Raw genomic sequence first — 16,452 nt, 5'->3', positions numbered from 1 at the left:
TCTGAAGTCATTTCAATGTACTGTTCCTCTTCTGCAGTGCTGAACGTGGTGGTGTTGCAACACATGGATCTCTAATCCAGTCGTATTTGGCATAGTCATCCACAGAGAAGTATTTCTGGAAGCTGACTTTCAGGGCTGAGATGTGATCTCTCATACGCTGTGCTCTGCAGCTCATTGGTCTCGATGAATGCCTTGAGATTCTCAAATGAGTCGATATCCCCACGTTCTAGTCTCCTGCCCCACATGTCCAGTTTCCGTGTGAAGGATTGTATCTTGTCTGCCAGGTGTGAAAGGTGTGTATTGTTGCCCTGCAACTGCAGATTCAATTCATTTAGCTTCACAAACATGTCTCTTAGGTAGGCCAGTTTCATGAGGAAGTGTTCATCATTAAACTTGCTGGCAAGATCGTTCCCCTCCTCTTCCAAGAAGATTCTGATCTCATCTTTAAGCGCCAGCACCCTGGACAGCACTTTTCTGCGAGAGAGCCATCGGGACTCGCTGTGAAAAAGAACAGCTACTGTGTACAGTGTACTCGGAGCCCATCCCCTCGCACAATGCGGAAAAAAGGCGAGCTTTCAGTGGTCTTGTTTTGATGTAATTGACGGTGGTTATAACATCGGATAAAACGGCATTAAGCTCCGGACTCAGCTGCTTTGACGCGAGTGCCTCTCTGTGTATTATACAATGCGTCCAATGCTCTCGGTGCAACGCGCTTGATGAGCGCCTGTAGCCCTCCCCGTGTTCCTGCCCGGGCACCGTATGTGCAGATCCCCACACAGTCCTCCCATTTCATTTCGGCTTCACTCTGACAGGTGTCGATTATTTTTGAACAGTTCATCAGCTGTTGCTCTCTTTCAGACATAGTTGCAAAATAGCAAATCCTCGCTCAGCTCATCTGTATCCACTTATCTGACATGTACGCAATTAACATACTGTCTGTAGCCTCGTCTACCTGGAGCGCAAAGTGTTCGTCTTTTACTTTCTCAACAAGCTGCTCTTTCATGTCTTCTGAGATGTCATCAATGCGTCTAGCAATAGTGTTGTCGGACAAGGGGATGGCTTTGAGTTTTTGGGCAGTTGCCTCGTCAATTAAAGTTGAAACCATATCTATAGCGCAAGGGAGTATGAGCTTCTCAGCGATGGTGTGTGGTTTTTTAGACTGGGCGATACGATAGGCCACTTTATACGAGGCAAGTTGAGCATTAGATGTGACAGATGCTGTTTTAACAAAGCAGATCTGCTGACCACGATATTCTTGTAGTTTTCGCTGAAATAAATCGAGGGGCTTGTTCACATCATTGGGGTGTGTGGTCTCCAAGTGACGTTTCATCTTGTTTGGTTTCATGCTCGCTACTGCTAAGGTTTTGAGACAGAGGACATACACTGTTCGTTCCTCCCCACCTACCACGTTAGATGTGAAGCCAAGGGAGATCTATGACTCATCATACTTTCTTGCTTTGGGCTTAGTTGCTGCAAGGCTTGTCGTAGGCTCATCCACTTTTCTTTTAACTGACGGCCGTGTTAAAAACTTCTCCATTTTGTAGATTTATTTTCGAGCAGTGTTTGTTTACAATTTCTTCCCGCGCCCCCCCTGCAGTACCTCCGCGACCCATCAGGGGTCGCGCCCCACAGTTTGAAAACCACTGCTTTAAATACTTTGAAGCAGTTAAGTCGATAACACAACATCCTCTTCACTATATTGGTGACTATGAGTAGAATCTAAAGTAACATAAAATAAAACTAACTATTTTATTGACGACAAATTATCAAAGGCTTCTATCTCTAGGTCTACAACCAATTTCTTTACTTTAAAAAGTAAAATTAGCTAATTAGCTGTGCTAATATTACTCGCTAAACCATTTACCTAAGTTGTAAAATTGGAAGTATTTGCTATACATTATTATAAATATATAACAACGCATTATTAGTATTTGTGTTATAAAGGGATTATACAAAATAAAGGTATTTAATCTTCAAGGGTGATGTTTGTAATTAATGATTATGCCTTATATATCTAGATAACTCAATAACACACTTTTCCACCTTATTCACCTGGGAACACATGTGCATTGCTTGTGTGTCATGTGTGCATGAGTGTAAAGTTAGTATTGTATTTGGACTCTGGACCTCCACGTTGGATGCAGGCAGCGTCACTAGAGGTGGATAAGGCTTTGTTTTGGATGTTTACAACTATAAGACATTGCACAACTCTTCCACCCTAGAAGTATTTTTGTTGTTTCCAAAGTAGCATTAAAAGTACCTTGGTCATCCATGTTTTTGAAAACATTTCTCAATTTTAGTATTGAAAACAGGAAGGTGCAGTTTCATGGCAAGCATTGACAAGTATCTGAATAGGAACATAATTCTGCCTCTGGATAAAGATTGAGACGAAACTGTGACAGGAGCCAGGACATGTTAAGACATGGAAGAAATACAAGTTACCTCCTATGAAAAGCAGCACATGCCCCACCGTGACCACAGCAGTCTCTCTTTATGTTCATGTAGTAACCATTTGTTTGTTTTAGAGATGTTTTGATAATTCACTGTATGCTCTAAAACAGCGTAAGTACAAAACATATATTTAATGTTTTTTTTAGGATTAGATTTATTGTAGATTTACATCATCTGTAATCGACTAGAAATACAAAAGTATTGTTTGCAGATGCAAGTATTTATTTTTGATAACTTAACAGAGATTACAAAAAAGTCACAGTTTCCAACTTCAAAACACAAATATTTACAATTTCGACAAGTGCAGAGCTTTGCAACTTGTAATAAATATTAGTTTAATTTGGTTTACAGTATTTGACATGCTTCCAACAGAGGTCAGCATCCTGATGAACGATGGCGGAGGTGGACTTAGTTGCCCTTGATAAAGGACTCGCAGAGGGAAGTGAGCTGGGCCTGGAGGTCCTGGGCGTACAGGTCCAACTTTTCCTTCAGGTCCTCAGCGTAGGTGGACACCATCTGTTTCACCAGGTTGGCTCTCTGCATCAGCTCCACCTGGACCTTCTCCGTCACAGGGGCCACGCGCTCCTGGAAGTCCTGCAGGTGCTTGTCCACCTTCAGCTTCAGGTCGTCTGTGTAGGGCCCGAGCTGAGCAAGCAGGTCCTTCACACTCTGCTTCAGCTCCTCGCTCTTCTGCTCCAGGGTGGCTCTCAAGGCCTCGGTGTCAAGGGACTCAGCGTAGGAGGCCAGCTCCTGTTTAAGCTGCTCCACTCTCTGCTGGATCTGGACCTTCATGTCGTCGGTGTAGGGCTCCAGCTTGCCCCTGACAGTGCTCAGCTCCTTGGTCAGAACATTTTTCAGCACATCAGCCTCTGCGGTGATCTTGGTCATCAGGTCTTGGGCAGCAGGGGGGAGCTGCTCCTGCAGGGAGACGGCATACTGGCTGGCAATGTCAGTGCTGTCGGCCAGGCGGGCACTGGAAGACACGCAGGGTGAAGGTTAGACAATCGGACGTTTTTGTGTAATACCATGCCAACCACACATTCCACTAATAGTCACCATGGTTCCTGTGTGTCACACTACTTACTTGACTTCCTGTCCAAACTCTGATTTCCTGATCATCTGGAGGGTGTCATCAGCTGTTTGGGTGGCCTTCCCAATATATTCCCAGAAAGCATCAGTCAGTACTTCAAGCTGTGGCTTGGGTGCATCAGCATAAAAGATGTTGGCATTGCAGCCTGTTGGACGGACACAGAAGCAGCTTTATAAATGCAGTTCATATTAATAGCTGTTAGTTGGGTAAACCATACTGAGTGATGTAGAAAAGACACTTGAGAAAGCAAAAACAACTTACCAGACAGTACGGCAATGGTGAGTACAAGGAATACCTTCATGGTTGCTGAAAAACAGTTATAAGATTGTTAGCTTTCAGACTTCATTATTGTGTCATGTGATGTATTGAAATCTAGTGTAATTCTCACCTGCTGTTGGCTTGTGCGTCTCTCAGAGTTAAGCGTGTTTGTGAATGACAGACTGGTGCTTCCATGTATATATATATATATATATTAGTGCTGTCAAAATTATCGCGTTAACGACGGTAATTAATTTTTTGAATTAATTGCGTTAAAATATTTAACGCATTTAACGCATGTGCAGAATGGCCCGCCCCATACGTGCCACCAGTGCCAGGGTATGGCTGGGGTAGGCTACACCCATACCAATAAATGGCTTAGCCCCACCATGAAAAATGATGTTAAAGTAAGCAAAACAAAGTCTGCCAACTCGCGCGGAGTAAATTGCACAGACAGCAGTTAGTAAGATTGATTTCAGTAGCCACGGTTTGGAAACTTTTGTCACGTAGTGATCATCTTCTCAATAGAACATCTTTGATCACGACGTGGTGTTGTTGCAGGAAGTCCCGGCAGAGAATACTTTTGCTGTAGTACAGGGGTGCACATAACTGGTACGCAGGTTATGTGCGTAATGTGTCACAAAGCGCATTTGCGTACCGACGTACTTGTGAAGCTTTTCCAGACAGAGTCGGTCTCCGTGTGCACAGACAGGGCTGCTGTTAACGTCGGTCTGTACAACGGAATTGTGCCAAAACTACGCCAACCGGCTGCGGAGGGAGACTCCCCCCCCTTCACTGGAGAACTGCGCTAAAACAGCTGATCACAACGTTCACACTCTGTGGTCACGAAGTACTCCACTAGCCGCCGCCGCCCCCCCCCCCCTCTGTCGACTTTCCGGAAGTACTCCCCCGTTGATAGAAATCAACACGTAATGAATTAAGACCCCACGGTTTGATGATTGATAGGTGTGTGGGTTGTCTTTCATTTTGACACGCATAAAAATGTTATAATAAACATAGATACTGTATGTTAAATGGATATATCCGCCTTCTTTCATTTATCTTTCCATTCCCACAACAATATACATAAATAAATGGCATATTTTGGACATAGTTCGAATGGTGATTAATCATGATTAATTAATTTTTAAGCTGTGATTAATCTGATTACATTTTTTAATCGTTTGACAGCCCTAATATATATATATATATATATATATATATATATATACTGAAGCACAGAAAAGTTGTAGTCAAGAGCTCAAAGTCCAGAAGTCAAGTTCCATGTTGTCACAATGACTCTCCTCCTGACTCCTCTGCTTCCGCACTACTATCACATGAGCTGTTGAGCCTCCAACACATGCGCACTGACACAACCTTTACAGTTTTCACAGGCAATATGGCTTTTTGGAACAATAAAACCAATGTACCTGACCATGAATATTGCAATAGTTCTTGTTTGACCCCTTTTTAGAAAGCATCTAGGACATAGTAACCGTCCACGTTGTCCAGTGGTAAAAGTGTCCTCAGATAACTCCAGATAACCTCAATATGCTTGGACTGGTGGACTTTGTGTTAGGGGCAAGAAACGTGAATTAAATATGCGTAGTGAGAAGCCAAAAGCCAAAGTGTTGGAATCAATTTTCCTTGGTAATGCGGTTGAGGTAATTTAAGTTAGCTTTAAATCAAATTGTGGCCTTTTAAAAAATGCTTTAAACTGACCGAGGGGAATAATTGGAGTAAGTAGTTTGTAATAAATGTACCAAACTGCCTCTTAAAATGCGTTGTAAATATAAAGCAAGGGATCTGTATGTTGGTATTCCTTCCCATTCCTTGAGAACAGTTTATCTGACCTTCTTCACACTTTACAGATGTAATGCTTCGGAATGTAAAGTGCCGAAGAGGGTCAAATAGGACATGTCCAATATTATAGAAAACAAACAAATGAACAGGACTCTGGGCCGGAGCAGGTCAGGAGTTCAGGGCTCTGAATACTGAGTTGATCATGTCACCATGTCTGCAGCAGGCTATTACCCACTTAGTTCAGTCACAATTGCTGTTGGGTATACAAAAATTACAACCCAACTTCACACGTTTGCTGTTCTGACCTATTAGACTAGGAACTTTGTTTTTTGACAAAGATATATGCCATCAACGGGAATGTGTTTCAAATAGGTGCAGCAGACCTTGAGACAATTGACTTAAACTAAGAGCATTTCTAAAGGCAAAATGTTCAAGCTAATTAAATCCTTGATTTACCTTATAACCGGTTATCTCAAAGCCAGTGTCTATCTCATTTTGGAACCCGATACATACATTGAGAAATGAAAAAAAACAAACTTGTCATAAGGACTAAAAAAGAAGGCAGTGTTGAGGGTTAAGTTGTTTCTACGAGTTGTTCAAGCAGCAATTCTATAGACTAAGGCCGGTTTTGCATGGGCACTATACAAAATAAGTAGAAGATATATACATATCAAGTTTAGCCCACTTGTTCAAAAGTCTTAGAATACTATCATGGTAAAATGAGAATAATCGTTTCTATAAAATGTTACATGTTCAAGTCTAAGACATTGTGAGTTGGACACTGTCTATAGAAAAAATGGAAGAAACAAAAATGTTGATACTATGATTTGCCTTGTGTGATACTGAGGCTACTTTGTCCTCTGAAAGCTGACGGTGTTAGTGTCTGCTGACCTTTGGCCAAACTGACCTATAGGACTCATAGCATGACACAGACTAGAACCACAAGCTACAGTGAAGTTGGTTGGCAACACGGCAAGCTAATAGTGACAATAAATCAACCACTGTAAATCTAATCAAAGCTGGACATCAGAGACATAAGGAGAGGGATTTTGCCAATCCTGGCAAAGCGTTATCTCTGGCGATGCAGAGCTGGCATAAAAGTGATTACAGACATACCTTTGAGGACAGTAGGGCTTTTGAGGACAAGGTCCATTTAAGGATACACTTGAGGATTTAGTAACACTCTAACACCAAGGAATCGCACATATTTAGGCCAAATCATGATAAAAAGGCACATACTGTAACTAAATCAATAGTGTTTGGTAGATGATAACTGACATATGAAACTGTTTAAAATAAATGATTTGCTTGGTGTGTCTGTGCATTGGTGCAACAATATGGGGTTGTGCATGATTGTTGCGTGGTGTCTGGCACTGGGTGTCAGTGAGGATAGCAGGGTGAGGCAAGGTGACAGCAAGACACTAGCCAATGTACTTTGGGATCATTAGAGTCCGTATTGCTTTATAAGCTGCAGAACCTTACCGGCTCAACACAAGCAGTGCCAAGTGGATTTGCCGATACAACAGCAAACTCAGGTGAGATGATGAAGGATTGTGTCACACTCCTAAGTTCATGTCACTTTTGTAGGTTTGGGTGTTTTTGCTGTTCTCCCTGTCATGTTTTCCTCTTGGTATATTGTCTGGTCCTTTTCCCTGTGTTTTTCCTCCTGTCGTTAGTTTCCCTGGTGTGTCTAGTTGTCTGATTGTGTTCACCTGTGGCCCTTGTGTTTCTCCTCCCCTGCCCGGCTGTTTCTCGTCTTGTGATTACCCCTCCCTGTATTTAGTCTTGTCTCCTCCTGTGTTCAGGGTTGGTGCTTCTTTTGTATGTGACCCAGTTAACCGAAGAGTGTTTTGTTTGTCCAAGTTTATTTAAAGTCCTTGAAATAAAGGTATCGCCAAGTGTAATCTGCGTTTGGGTCCTACCTGCTTCACTCCGCGTAACAGAAAGCACCAACCAATAAATGGGCCCAGCAGATCCGTTCGAGCTTGAGTTATTTAATTTTTCCTTTTTTTTGGCTAACTGCTCGGATCGATGGAAGAGAGCACCTGGAGTTCAGCAGCGAAAGGCTGTGTTATCAGAGGCGCGCCAGATGGCTAGAGAGAAACCAGGTTAGGTGAAATTCTTACCTGGCTGGATTTCAAAGATCCTCCCGGTGTGTGATTCCCGGCCTGCTAGCCCCAGGCATGCTAGCTCCCTGGCTCCCAATTCCCAACCTGGTACCATACGCCTCGTGGGTTCCGTCTGAAGTCAACCCATGCTTCTGCCCCAGTTCCTGCTCCTGGCCAGGAGTCGTATTCTGGACCTCGTCTGGCTTATGGAGGTCCACGGAGTATTTAGGCGGCTGCTAAGAGAAGGAGTCGCAAGGCCAGGCTAGCAGCCCGAGCCCCAGCAGCCAAGGCTCCATGCTCCAGTACCGGCCCACACAGCCATGGTTCCGTGCTCCAGTACCATCCCACACAGCCATGGATCCGTGTTCCGGTTCCGTGCCCAGCAGCCATGGTTCCGGCTACAGAACCGGCCCACACAGCCATGGTCCCGGCCCCAGTTCAGGCCCCAGCAGCCATGGTTCCAGCCCTGGTTCCGGCGCCAGCAGCCATGGTACGGGCTCCAGTACAGGCCCCAGCAGCCATGGTTCCGGCTACAGAACCGGCCCACACAGACATGGTTCCAGCCCCAGTCCTTACCCCAGTAGCCATGGTTCCGGCCCCAGCTCCGGTCCTAGCAACCATGGTTCCGGTTTCAGTACCGGCCCCAGTAGCCATGCTCCCGACTCCAGTTTCAGCTCCAGGACTGGCTTACCGGCCGACGCCAGCTCCCTGAGTCCTGTCGGCGTACCGGCAGACTCCAGCACCTCGTCTCCTGTTGGCTCTCCAGCCGACGCCAGCTCCCCGAGTCCTGTCGGCGTACCGGCCAACGCCAGCTCCCGAGGCCTGTCGGCGTACCGGCCGACACCAGCACCTCGTCTCCTGTTGGCTCTCCAGCCGACGCCAGCCTCCCCGTGTCCTGTCGGCGTACCGACCGACACGAGTCCCCTCTCAAGTCTCCTCTCCAGTTCCCTCTCAAGTCTCCTCTCGAGCTACCTCTCGAGTCTCCTCTCGAGCTACCTCTCGAGTCACCTCTCAAGTCACCTCTCAAGCCACCTCTCGAGTAACCTCTCAAGTCTCCTTACAAGTCAACTCTCAACTTCCTTCTCGAATCTCCTCTCCAGTCTCCTCTCAAGTCTCCTCACAAGTCTCCTCACGAGTCCCCTCTCGAGTCCCTCTCAAGTCCCCTTTCAAGACACTTCTCAAGTCCTCTCTCTCGAGTCCCCTCTCGAGTCCCCTCTCAAGTCTCCTCTCCAGTCCCCTCTCGAGTCCCCTCTCGAGTTTCCTCTCGCAGACTGCTCTTCTGCTTGGGGTCCTGCCAACCCCATGTCCTGTGCCGTTGGAGGTCCCGCAGACTACTCTTCTGCCGGGGGTCCTGCCAACTTCATGTCTTGTCACGTTGGAGGTCCCGCAGACTACTCTTCTGCCGGGGGTCCTGCCAACCCTATGTCCCGTGCCGTTGGAGGTTCCGCCGACTGCTCTCCTGCCGGGGGTCCTGCCGGCCCTGTGTCCTCTTCTGTGGGGGATCTTGCCGACACCGGCTCCTGCCCGGCCTCCGGAGCTGTCCGGTCTTTGCCCCCGGTCCGTCCGCCCGAGTTCCCCACCTTGGTCTCTGCCTTGCCCCCGGGCCGTCCGCCCTCCACCCGTCCTCCAGACCCCCTCCACCCACCCTGCTGGACTTTGTTTTTTGGGACGTCTGGGATCCGTCCCTTGAGGGGGGGGGGTTATGTCACACTCCTAAGTTCATGTCACTTTTGTAGGTTTGGGTGTTTTTGCTGTTCTCCATGTCATGTTTTCCTCTTGGTTATTGTCTGGTCCTTTTCCCTGTGTTTTTCCTCTTGTCATTAGTTTCCCTGGTGTGTCTAGTTATCTGATTGTGTTCACCTGTGGCCCTTGTGTTTTCTCCTCCCCTGCCCGGTTGTTTCTCGTCTTGTGATTACCCTCCCTGTATTTAGTCTGTCTCCTCCTGTGTTCAGTGTTGGTGCTTCTTTTGTATGTGACCCAGTTCACCGAAGAATGTTTTGTTTGTCCAAGTTTATTTAAAGTCCTTGAAATAAAGGTATCGTCAAGTGTAATCTGCGTTTGGGTCCTATCTGCTTCACTCCGCGTAACAGATTGGCTTGGAGTAGCTTCTGAATTTTTTTCTTTTTACACTAAATCTTAGTGAACATGCTTTGCGAACTATCTTTGCATCTCCTTGTTAAGATATAAGAGCCATGAAGGTCCTTGTTCTGCTCGTCCTTGCCATTGTCACTGGTGAGTATGGTGGAAAAATATCCCTATTTGTTTTGGCGCGTGACGCTCAAGTAAAAAGACTTCAAGGAAAAACATACAATTGCAATGAGATTTTTGGACCACTCAAATCACTTTTAAATAACACCCAGAAATTCCTTGAATGTGAAATTAACCGATCACACACACATTAATATACTGGTCTGTACTGATATGGAACCTTTATGGGTGACCATATAAGGAGCCAGACTGCTCATCATTTAATTTAATTTAATTTCAAACCTTTATTTATGCAGGTGAGTCCCATTGAGTTAATTGATCTCTTTTTCAAGGGTGACCTGATGCAAGTAGGTTCCACATGAATACATATAAACATAAAACAACAGAAAAACAAAAAGGACATCATACAGCATATTTACAGCGACTACAATTTACATAGCTAGTGACATTTACAGGTTCGAACAGTTTCCGATTGGATAGCATATATCCTTGCTTTAAAAACATTTAGTGGAACCAAATTGCTCAGCTTCCATTCCTTTTGCAGACTGTTCCAAGTTAGTGGAGCTGCACATCTAAAAGCTATCTTCCCTAAGACAGTCCTAGCAGTTGGCACATTTAATAAAACCACAGCATGCGATCTCAGGCAGTAGCCACATACAATTCGCCGTGAGATCAGGGAGCAGATGTAGGATGGAAGTTTCCCTAACATGGCTTTGTATATAAAAATGTACCAGTGACCGAGCCTCCGTACAGTTAGTGAAGGCAAAACTGCATACAGGGTACAGTGATGGGTTAATACTTTACAGTTTGTCACTAATCTCAGCGTACTGTGATACGCAGCATCTAACTTGTTTAGATAATTGGCAGGTGCATTCGTATAAATCAGATCACCATAGTCCAGTACAGGTAAAAAGGTCAAAGTGACCTGGCCTCAAGCGAGAAACAGGACTTGTTCCTGTAAAAGAAACCTAGCCTAACCCTCCGTTTTTGAAGCAGGTTATTGACATGAAGTTTAAAAGTGAGACAATCATCAAGCCAGATACCAAGGTATTTGTAACAGGTAACCACTTCAAGTTGTATTCCTTGCATAGTTACAATATCTAAAACAGGCTCTGGTGTCTTTTTAGAATTTGAAAAGAGCATTACCTTGGTTTTATCAACATTTAAAAGAAGCTTTAGTTTAGAGAGCTGAGTCTGAATAATGGTAAACACAGCTTGCAATTCAACAACAGCCTCCTTAATGGAGGGACCTGCACAGTACATCACGGTATAGTCCACATACAAATGTAAGGTTGCTCCATTGACATTTTCACCTAAACTATTGATATAGATGGATAATAATAGAGGACCTAAAACATTAGTAATGTTTAACCACTCAGAAGACAGCCCGTCAAACTGAACACATTGGGACCTTTCAGAGAGATAGTTCACAAACCAACCCACTGCATGGCTGGATATGCCAATACTGGCCAGCCTCTGCTTCAAGATGTGATGATCGACGGTATCAAACGCTTTGGACAGGTCAACAAATAGAGCTGAATAACTCTGCTTATTATCTAAAATACTCGCCATATCATTCACCACTTTCATTGTCGCAGTGATGGTGCTATGTTGTTTTCTGAAGCCTGACTGATGTTTAGACAGGATGTCATTTGTACATAAAAACTCCTTTAACTGTTCACTCACTAGGCATTCAAGACCCTTAGCCAGAACTGACAATTTAGAGATGGGCCTATAATTATTTAATAAGGTGGCCTCCCCTCCTTTTAGTAAAGGTAGGACATAAGCTGACTTCCATACTTTTGGAATTGTATTTGAGCTGAGGGAGAGGTTAAAAAGAGTGAGAGGTGGAGCAATAAAATCTGCAGCTATCTTTAAAAAGAAAGGTTCTACGTTGTCCGGGCCAGCCGGTTTCTTAGGATCTAACTTGGTTAAGGCTTCACGAACAACATCAACAGTAAAAGGAGTAAAACTAAAAGGGTTTTCCAAAATACGTTTTTCAGAGTCACAGACTGTGGTGTTCACAGAAGCAGAGTTAGTGACAGAATCAAACAGAGAGAGCCACAGGACACCAAATGCTCATTAAAACAATTTAACATAGTAGCCCTGTCCGATATTGTGCCAGATGCTGTGCTAAGGCACGGAGGTATAGCTCATTACGGATTTCACCGGTGGATATCGATTTTATGGCTTTCCAAAATTCTCCAGGATTATTCAGGTTGTTTGTGGTAACTGACAGATAATACTTCAAATTAGCACTTTTTATTTGTGATGTGAAGCTATTTCTTAGCTGCCTAAAGCGTAGCCATTCTACCTCTGAGCCTGATTTCCTAGCCTTTGCCCAGGCCTTGTTTCTCTCATGAAGAAGACTAGATAATTCAGCAGAAAATCAAGGATTGCCTCGTCCCTTCACTCTAAATTGACGCAGGGGTGCATGTCTATCTATAATTTCCATAAAACCAAGATAAAAACAAGACAATCATCTAATTCAGGGCTTCTCAAACTCCGGACCAAGATCCGGATCCAGACCAAGATCCGGATCCGGACCGAACTGCAAATCAATCCGGACCGAAACCTGTGTCCCATTATAAAAAATAAATAAATAAATTCTGACTCTGATGTAAATTAAAGTGGACCTATTATGCTATATTGGAAAAATATATTGTAGGGCCATACCTATACAAAACATGTCTGTGAAGTTTTTTGCTTAAAATACCAAACAGTTCACCCATTGTAGCCATGCCTCATACTGCTCATACCCCTCTTTTGCAGCCCTGTTAGAGAAACGCGGATTTTGGGTCCTTAGCTTGAAAAAACAAAAGAGGAGGCGGAGCTAATGCCTGATCAGAATTCTACCAGAGATAAAGTTAAATTCTGCTGTGATAAAACGCCACCCTGTTCTAAACCACATCAAAGATTATTTCTGAAACAGTATGGAGCTCAAATGCTTTTTCTCTTGCGGGTTTATCACAAGGTGAGTTCCTTTTTGTATTTCCTGATTTTTAAACACATGTGCTCTACAGTACAGGTTAGCTCTGAGTGTTAGCGAGGCTTGCTAATGTAAACAAAGACGAGATTACGTCCAAAACACGTCAGGCATTGTTTCTGATAGCAACTTTCTGTGGGTCCGCTGACGATTTGACGTCAAATCGGCAGCAAATCTGTATCCGCTTTTAAAAGATTTGGGTACTGAGGAAAAGAGAGAGGGTTTTATTTTCTGACGCTGCGTGAGTTCCCCGACGAACCGGGAACACATATTTATGTATAAAAGACATCACAAAGTGCATTTTGCATGATAGGTCCCCATTAATGTATATTTTCTTGTGTCTGACGCGTTGTGAGAATGAACGTGCATATATATATTTACTTGTGTGCGCGAGCGTGACACGCATTGCAGACCGCAAGTTAACCGCAAGTTTACCTTGACTTTCTAATGCTTCTAATGCCATTTTTGCCGAGGTTCAAGGCATTGGCTACAGACAAACAGTGCCATTTCTCCCACTAGTTCAAGCCATCATATATGTATGTATTGAATGTGTGTGTGTATACAGGGGCACCGTTTACCGACAGGCAAGTGCTTGGACCAGAAGGTCCAGACTTTACTGGCATTGATCCGGACCATTGACCTTGTATACAATTCACAAGTGGACCTTTCACAAAAAAGTTTGAGTACCCCTGATCTAATCTAATGCTCATTCACACACACTCACACATGCCTCTAGGATTTGGCAGTTCAGTATAGTGCCACTTTACCTCCTTCGGAATATTTTTTCGGTTAAAATACCTGAAAACTCTGAAATATTTTGAACCTTCCAACTGTTGTTCAAAATGTTTTTGTCTCTGTTCAACAGGCTGCAATGCCAACATTTTATATGCTGATGCACCCAAGCCACAGATTGAATTGCTGACTGAGGCCTTCTGGGACTATGTCGCAAAGGCAAAAGACACAGCTGATGACACCCTCCAGATGATCAGCAAATCACCGTTTGTCAAGCATGTCAAGTAAGTCTAGACAAGACCATTGTTACCATTGTCGACATTCTAATGATGCAAACAAAAAAAAGTATACTGCAAACTGATATGCAATTTCTCCTCACTGAATTCGAATTAAAGGTAACATCCCATTGTTCTCGCTCCTTTCTAGTGACCGTCTGGTAGACGGGTTCATGGCTGCCTTCTATTTTGCCTCCGCCGTGCAGGACCAGCTTCCCCCTGCAGCTAAGGACATGATCCACAAAGTCACCAGTGAGACCGGGTGTGTGGAAAGGGAGCTGGCCGCTGCCCTGAAGCCCTACACCGACAACATGGAGGTCCAGATCCAGCAGAGAGTGGAGCAGCTCAAACAGGAGCTGGCTTCCTACGCTGAGTCCCTTGACACCGAGGCCCTGAGAGCCACCCTGGAGCAGAAGAGCGAGGAGCTGAAGCAGAGTGTGAAGGACCTGCAGGCCCAGCTCGGGCCCTACACCGATGACCTGAAGCTGAAAGTGGACCAGCACCTGCAGGACTTCCAGGAGCGTGTGGCCCCCATGGCCGAGCGGGTTCAAGATCAGCTGATACAGAAAGCCATTCAGGTTCGAGATATGGCCGCCCCATACGTTGAGGATCTGAGAGTAAATCTGAACCCCTACTCCCAGGACCTCCAGGCCCGCCTCACCTCCCTCTACGAGGCCAACGCCAAATCCAAATAAGTCAACCTCCCCCTCACCTTAAAGGGAAAGAAACTGCATCAACAGAAACACAATAATCTGACCCCGGGACACAAAATGAACAAAACGACAACACAAGCTAACCAGTTATAGATGTTTTAAGAAAATAATGATTTGGAGGTTACAAACTGTGTTAGTAAATTAATGAAAAGGGAACATAGATTGGTAGATTCTGAAAATCTGAAAATCAGATGTTTTTTCTGCATTGTGAAATCAGACTGGGGAAAGTGGACATGAAAAACAAAAAAGACAAATTGAAGCAGAAAACACATTATGAGCTGCACTGAAGCTCATGAGTTTACTTTGCATCACCTATAATTACTCGTGAAAGCAAGACAGGTGAAAACATTTGGTAACTAAAGTGTACTGAATAAATGTTGTGTAATATACATTCTTAAGTAAGAAACTAATGATGGTATTTATAGAAAATAAAGTTATTTTGAAAAGAAGAACATACTAAAGGAGACTGGCATGTTTTTCATAAATTAGTCACTCTGTATCTCCTGTCTGTAAGAGAATATTTTCATCTGATCTGTTTATAGAGTTTCTTATTGTTTTATAGAATCTGTGATACTGCAAACATCTGCTTGTAGTCAGTCAGAGACTCTTCTGTAGGTTGAGGTCACAGGTCAAACGCTTCTCCTATGTCCGTGGGGGGTTGACCTGGCAGCATCTCTTTGAGACAAGCAGACCATTGTCTCGCATCGGCTATTGATTATACGCGGGCTTTCTGGGAGCCCGCCTCTCCTCGTGTTGGTTAGATGTTTTGTGTCTTTTGGTTCAGAGATTACCTTGGTGGAGCACAAGGACAGTGTGAAACTAGGATGATCTCCCGGCCGTATGCAATTGTCTGTCTCTCAATAAATATCAGTGTATTGACAGGCGAATCCAGTTTCACTCATTTGATGATGCGCTCAACATTGCTGCAAAGAAGTTTTTACTTCACAATTGGCGTCGCGAACGGTTACCAACAAATCGTCGAGCTGGTGAGTGTAATTTCAAATCTATATTTTGACATTGCCTCGCCAGACTCTGTGATTGACGGTATAAAATTACCTGTGGAACAGATAGATGCAATATTTTTGGTTTCCTCTGTGTGTGTGCACGGCAAATATTCGGAGAGACCTTAAAGAGGGCATCACTAATGTGGAACTTCGGTTTAAAAGCAATGTAAAGATTTGTACTGAAACGAATCGCCGAATTCTGGAGATTTCAACGGTTTAACTAGTTAAATCAACTCGCCTCGAAATCACCCTGTTGCTGCTGCAGGAAGAGGGTGTGGGTAATTCCCCTCCCCCCCCCCCCCTGTGGGGAGCAGCACACGAAACAAAGCACAGTGTCGTATTCTACTTAAATCGCACCATTATGAGTTTTGGAAATAAACATAACTCTTATTATGATGTTACTAAATATTACGTCACGCTGTGTTTCATAAACTGAGGGGTTGTTGAATTTGGCTGTTGTTCAAATAAAGGGTACTGAATTCATTAAAAGTCTCTGCTCTCCGGATCGGGGAGGGCAGAGCACCACTAAATTAGCATAGTGGTTGTTGATTGAGAATAATGTGGTTATTACTCTTCAGCAGATTCCGTTCTTAGAATTAATTAAATTAATTAATATCTCTGCTCTCGGTCGGTTGAGCAGTTTTACCACTACATTTGCATAGTGGTTTTGATTGAGAATAAGGTAGTTTATTGCTCATCAACTGAATTAATGTTTAACAACACAGACTTGTATTTTCTGTTAATCACACCATAAGCTCAAGAACTAAATTGAGCTATTAAATGGGAAGGGTGGTGGCAGAATATTACATTCACACTGTGTTTAA

The 16,452-nt window shown here is 44.1% G+C and overlaps 2 protein-coding genes across 3 annotated transcripts in view; one reads left to right on the top strand and one right to left on the bottom strand.

Annotated features, from left to right (window-relative positions):
• Window positions 1-15,237, top strand: part of LOC117557862 (apolipoprotein A-I-like) — a 31,408-nt gene extending 16,171 nt beyond the window's left edge. Inside the window, exons 1-3 of one of the 2 annotated variants that reach the window (XM_034233847.1) lie at window positions 9,725-9,942; window positions 13,770-13,920; window positions 14,063-15,237. In XM_034233847.1, coding sequence (XP_034089738.1) covers window positions 9,903-9,942; window positions 13,770-13,920; window positions 14,063-14,606 — 735 coding nt within the window. In that variant the 5' untranslated portion in view covers window positions 9,725-9,902 and the 3' untranslated portion in view covers window positions 14,607-15,237. Of the gene's footprint in view, window positions 1-9,724; window positions 9,943-13,769; window positions 13,921-14,062 lie in introns of those variants that run through there. The other variant, XM_034233840.1, reaches the window with a different exon arrangement.
• On the bottom strand, window positions 2,651-3,842 carry LOC117557875 (apolipoprotein A-IV-like). The gene is made up of 3 exons (XM_034233860.1): window positions 3,803-3,842; window positions 3,536-3,686; window positions 2,651-3,424 (listed from the first exon to the last, which is right to left on the bottom strand). Exons 1-3 carry the CDS (start codon window positions 3,840-3,842, stop codon window positions 2,860-2,862), a joined length of 756 nt encoding a protein of 251 aa, XP_034089751.1. The 3' UTR covers window positions 2,651-2,859.
• Window positions 15,238-16,452: the final 1,215 nt, after the last annotated feature.

This window comes from Gymnodraco acuticeps, unplaced genomic scaffold (assembly GCF_902827175.1).
Source record: "Gymnodraco acuticeps unplaced genomic scaffold, fGymAcu1.1, whole genome shotgun sequence".
NCBI classification, from domain to species: Eukaryota; Metazoa; Chordata; class Actinopteri; order Perciformes; family Bathydraconidae; genus Gymnodraco; species Gymnodraco acuticeps.
Note: the sequence above shows the minus strand (reverse complement) of the source record. Positions and strands in the feature narration are given on the sequence as shown.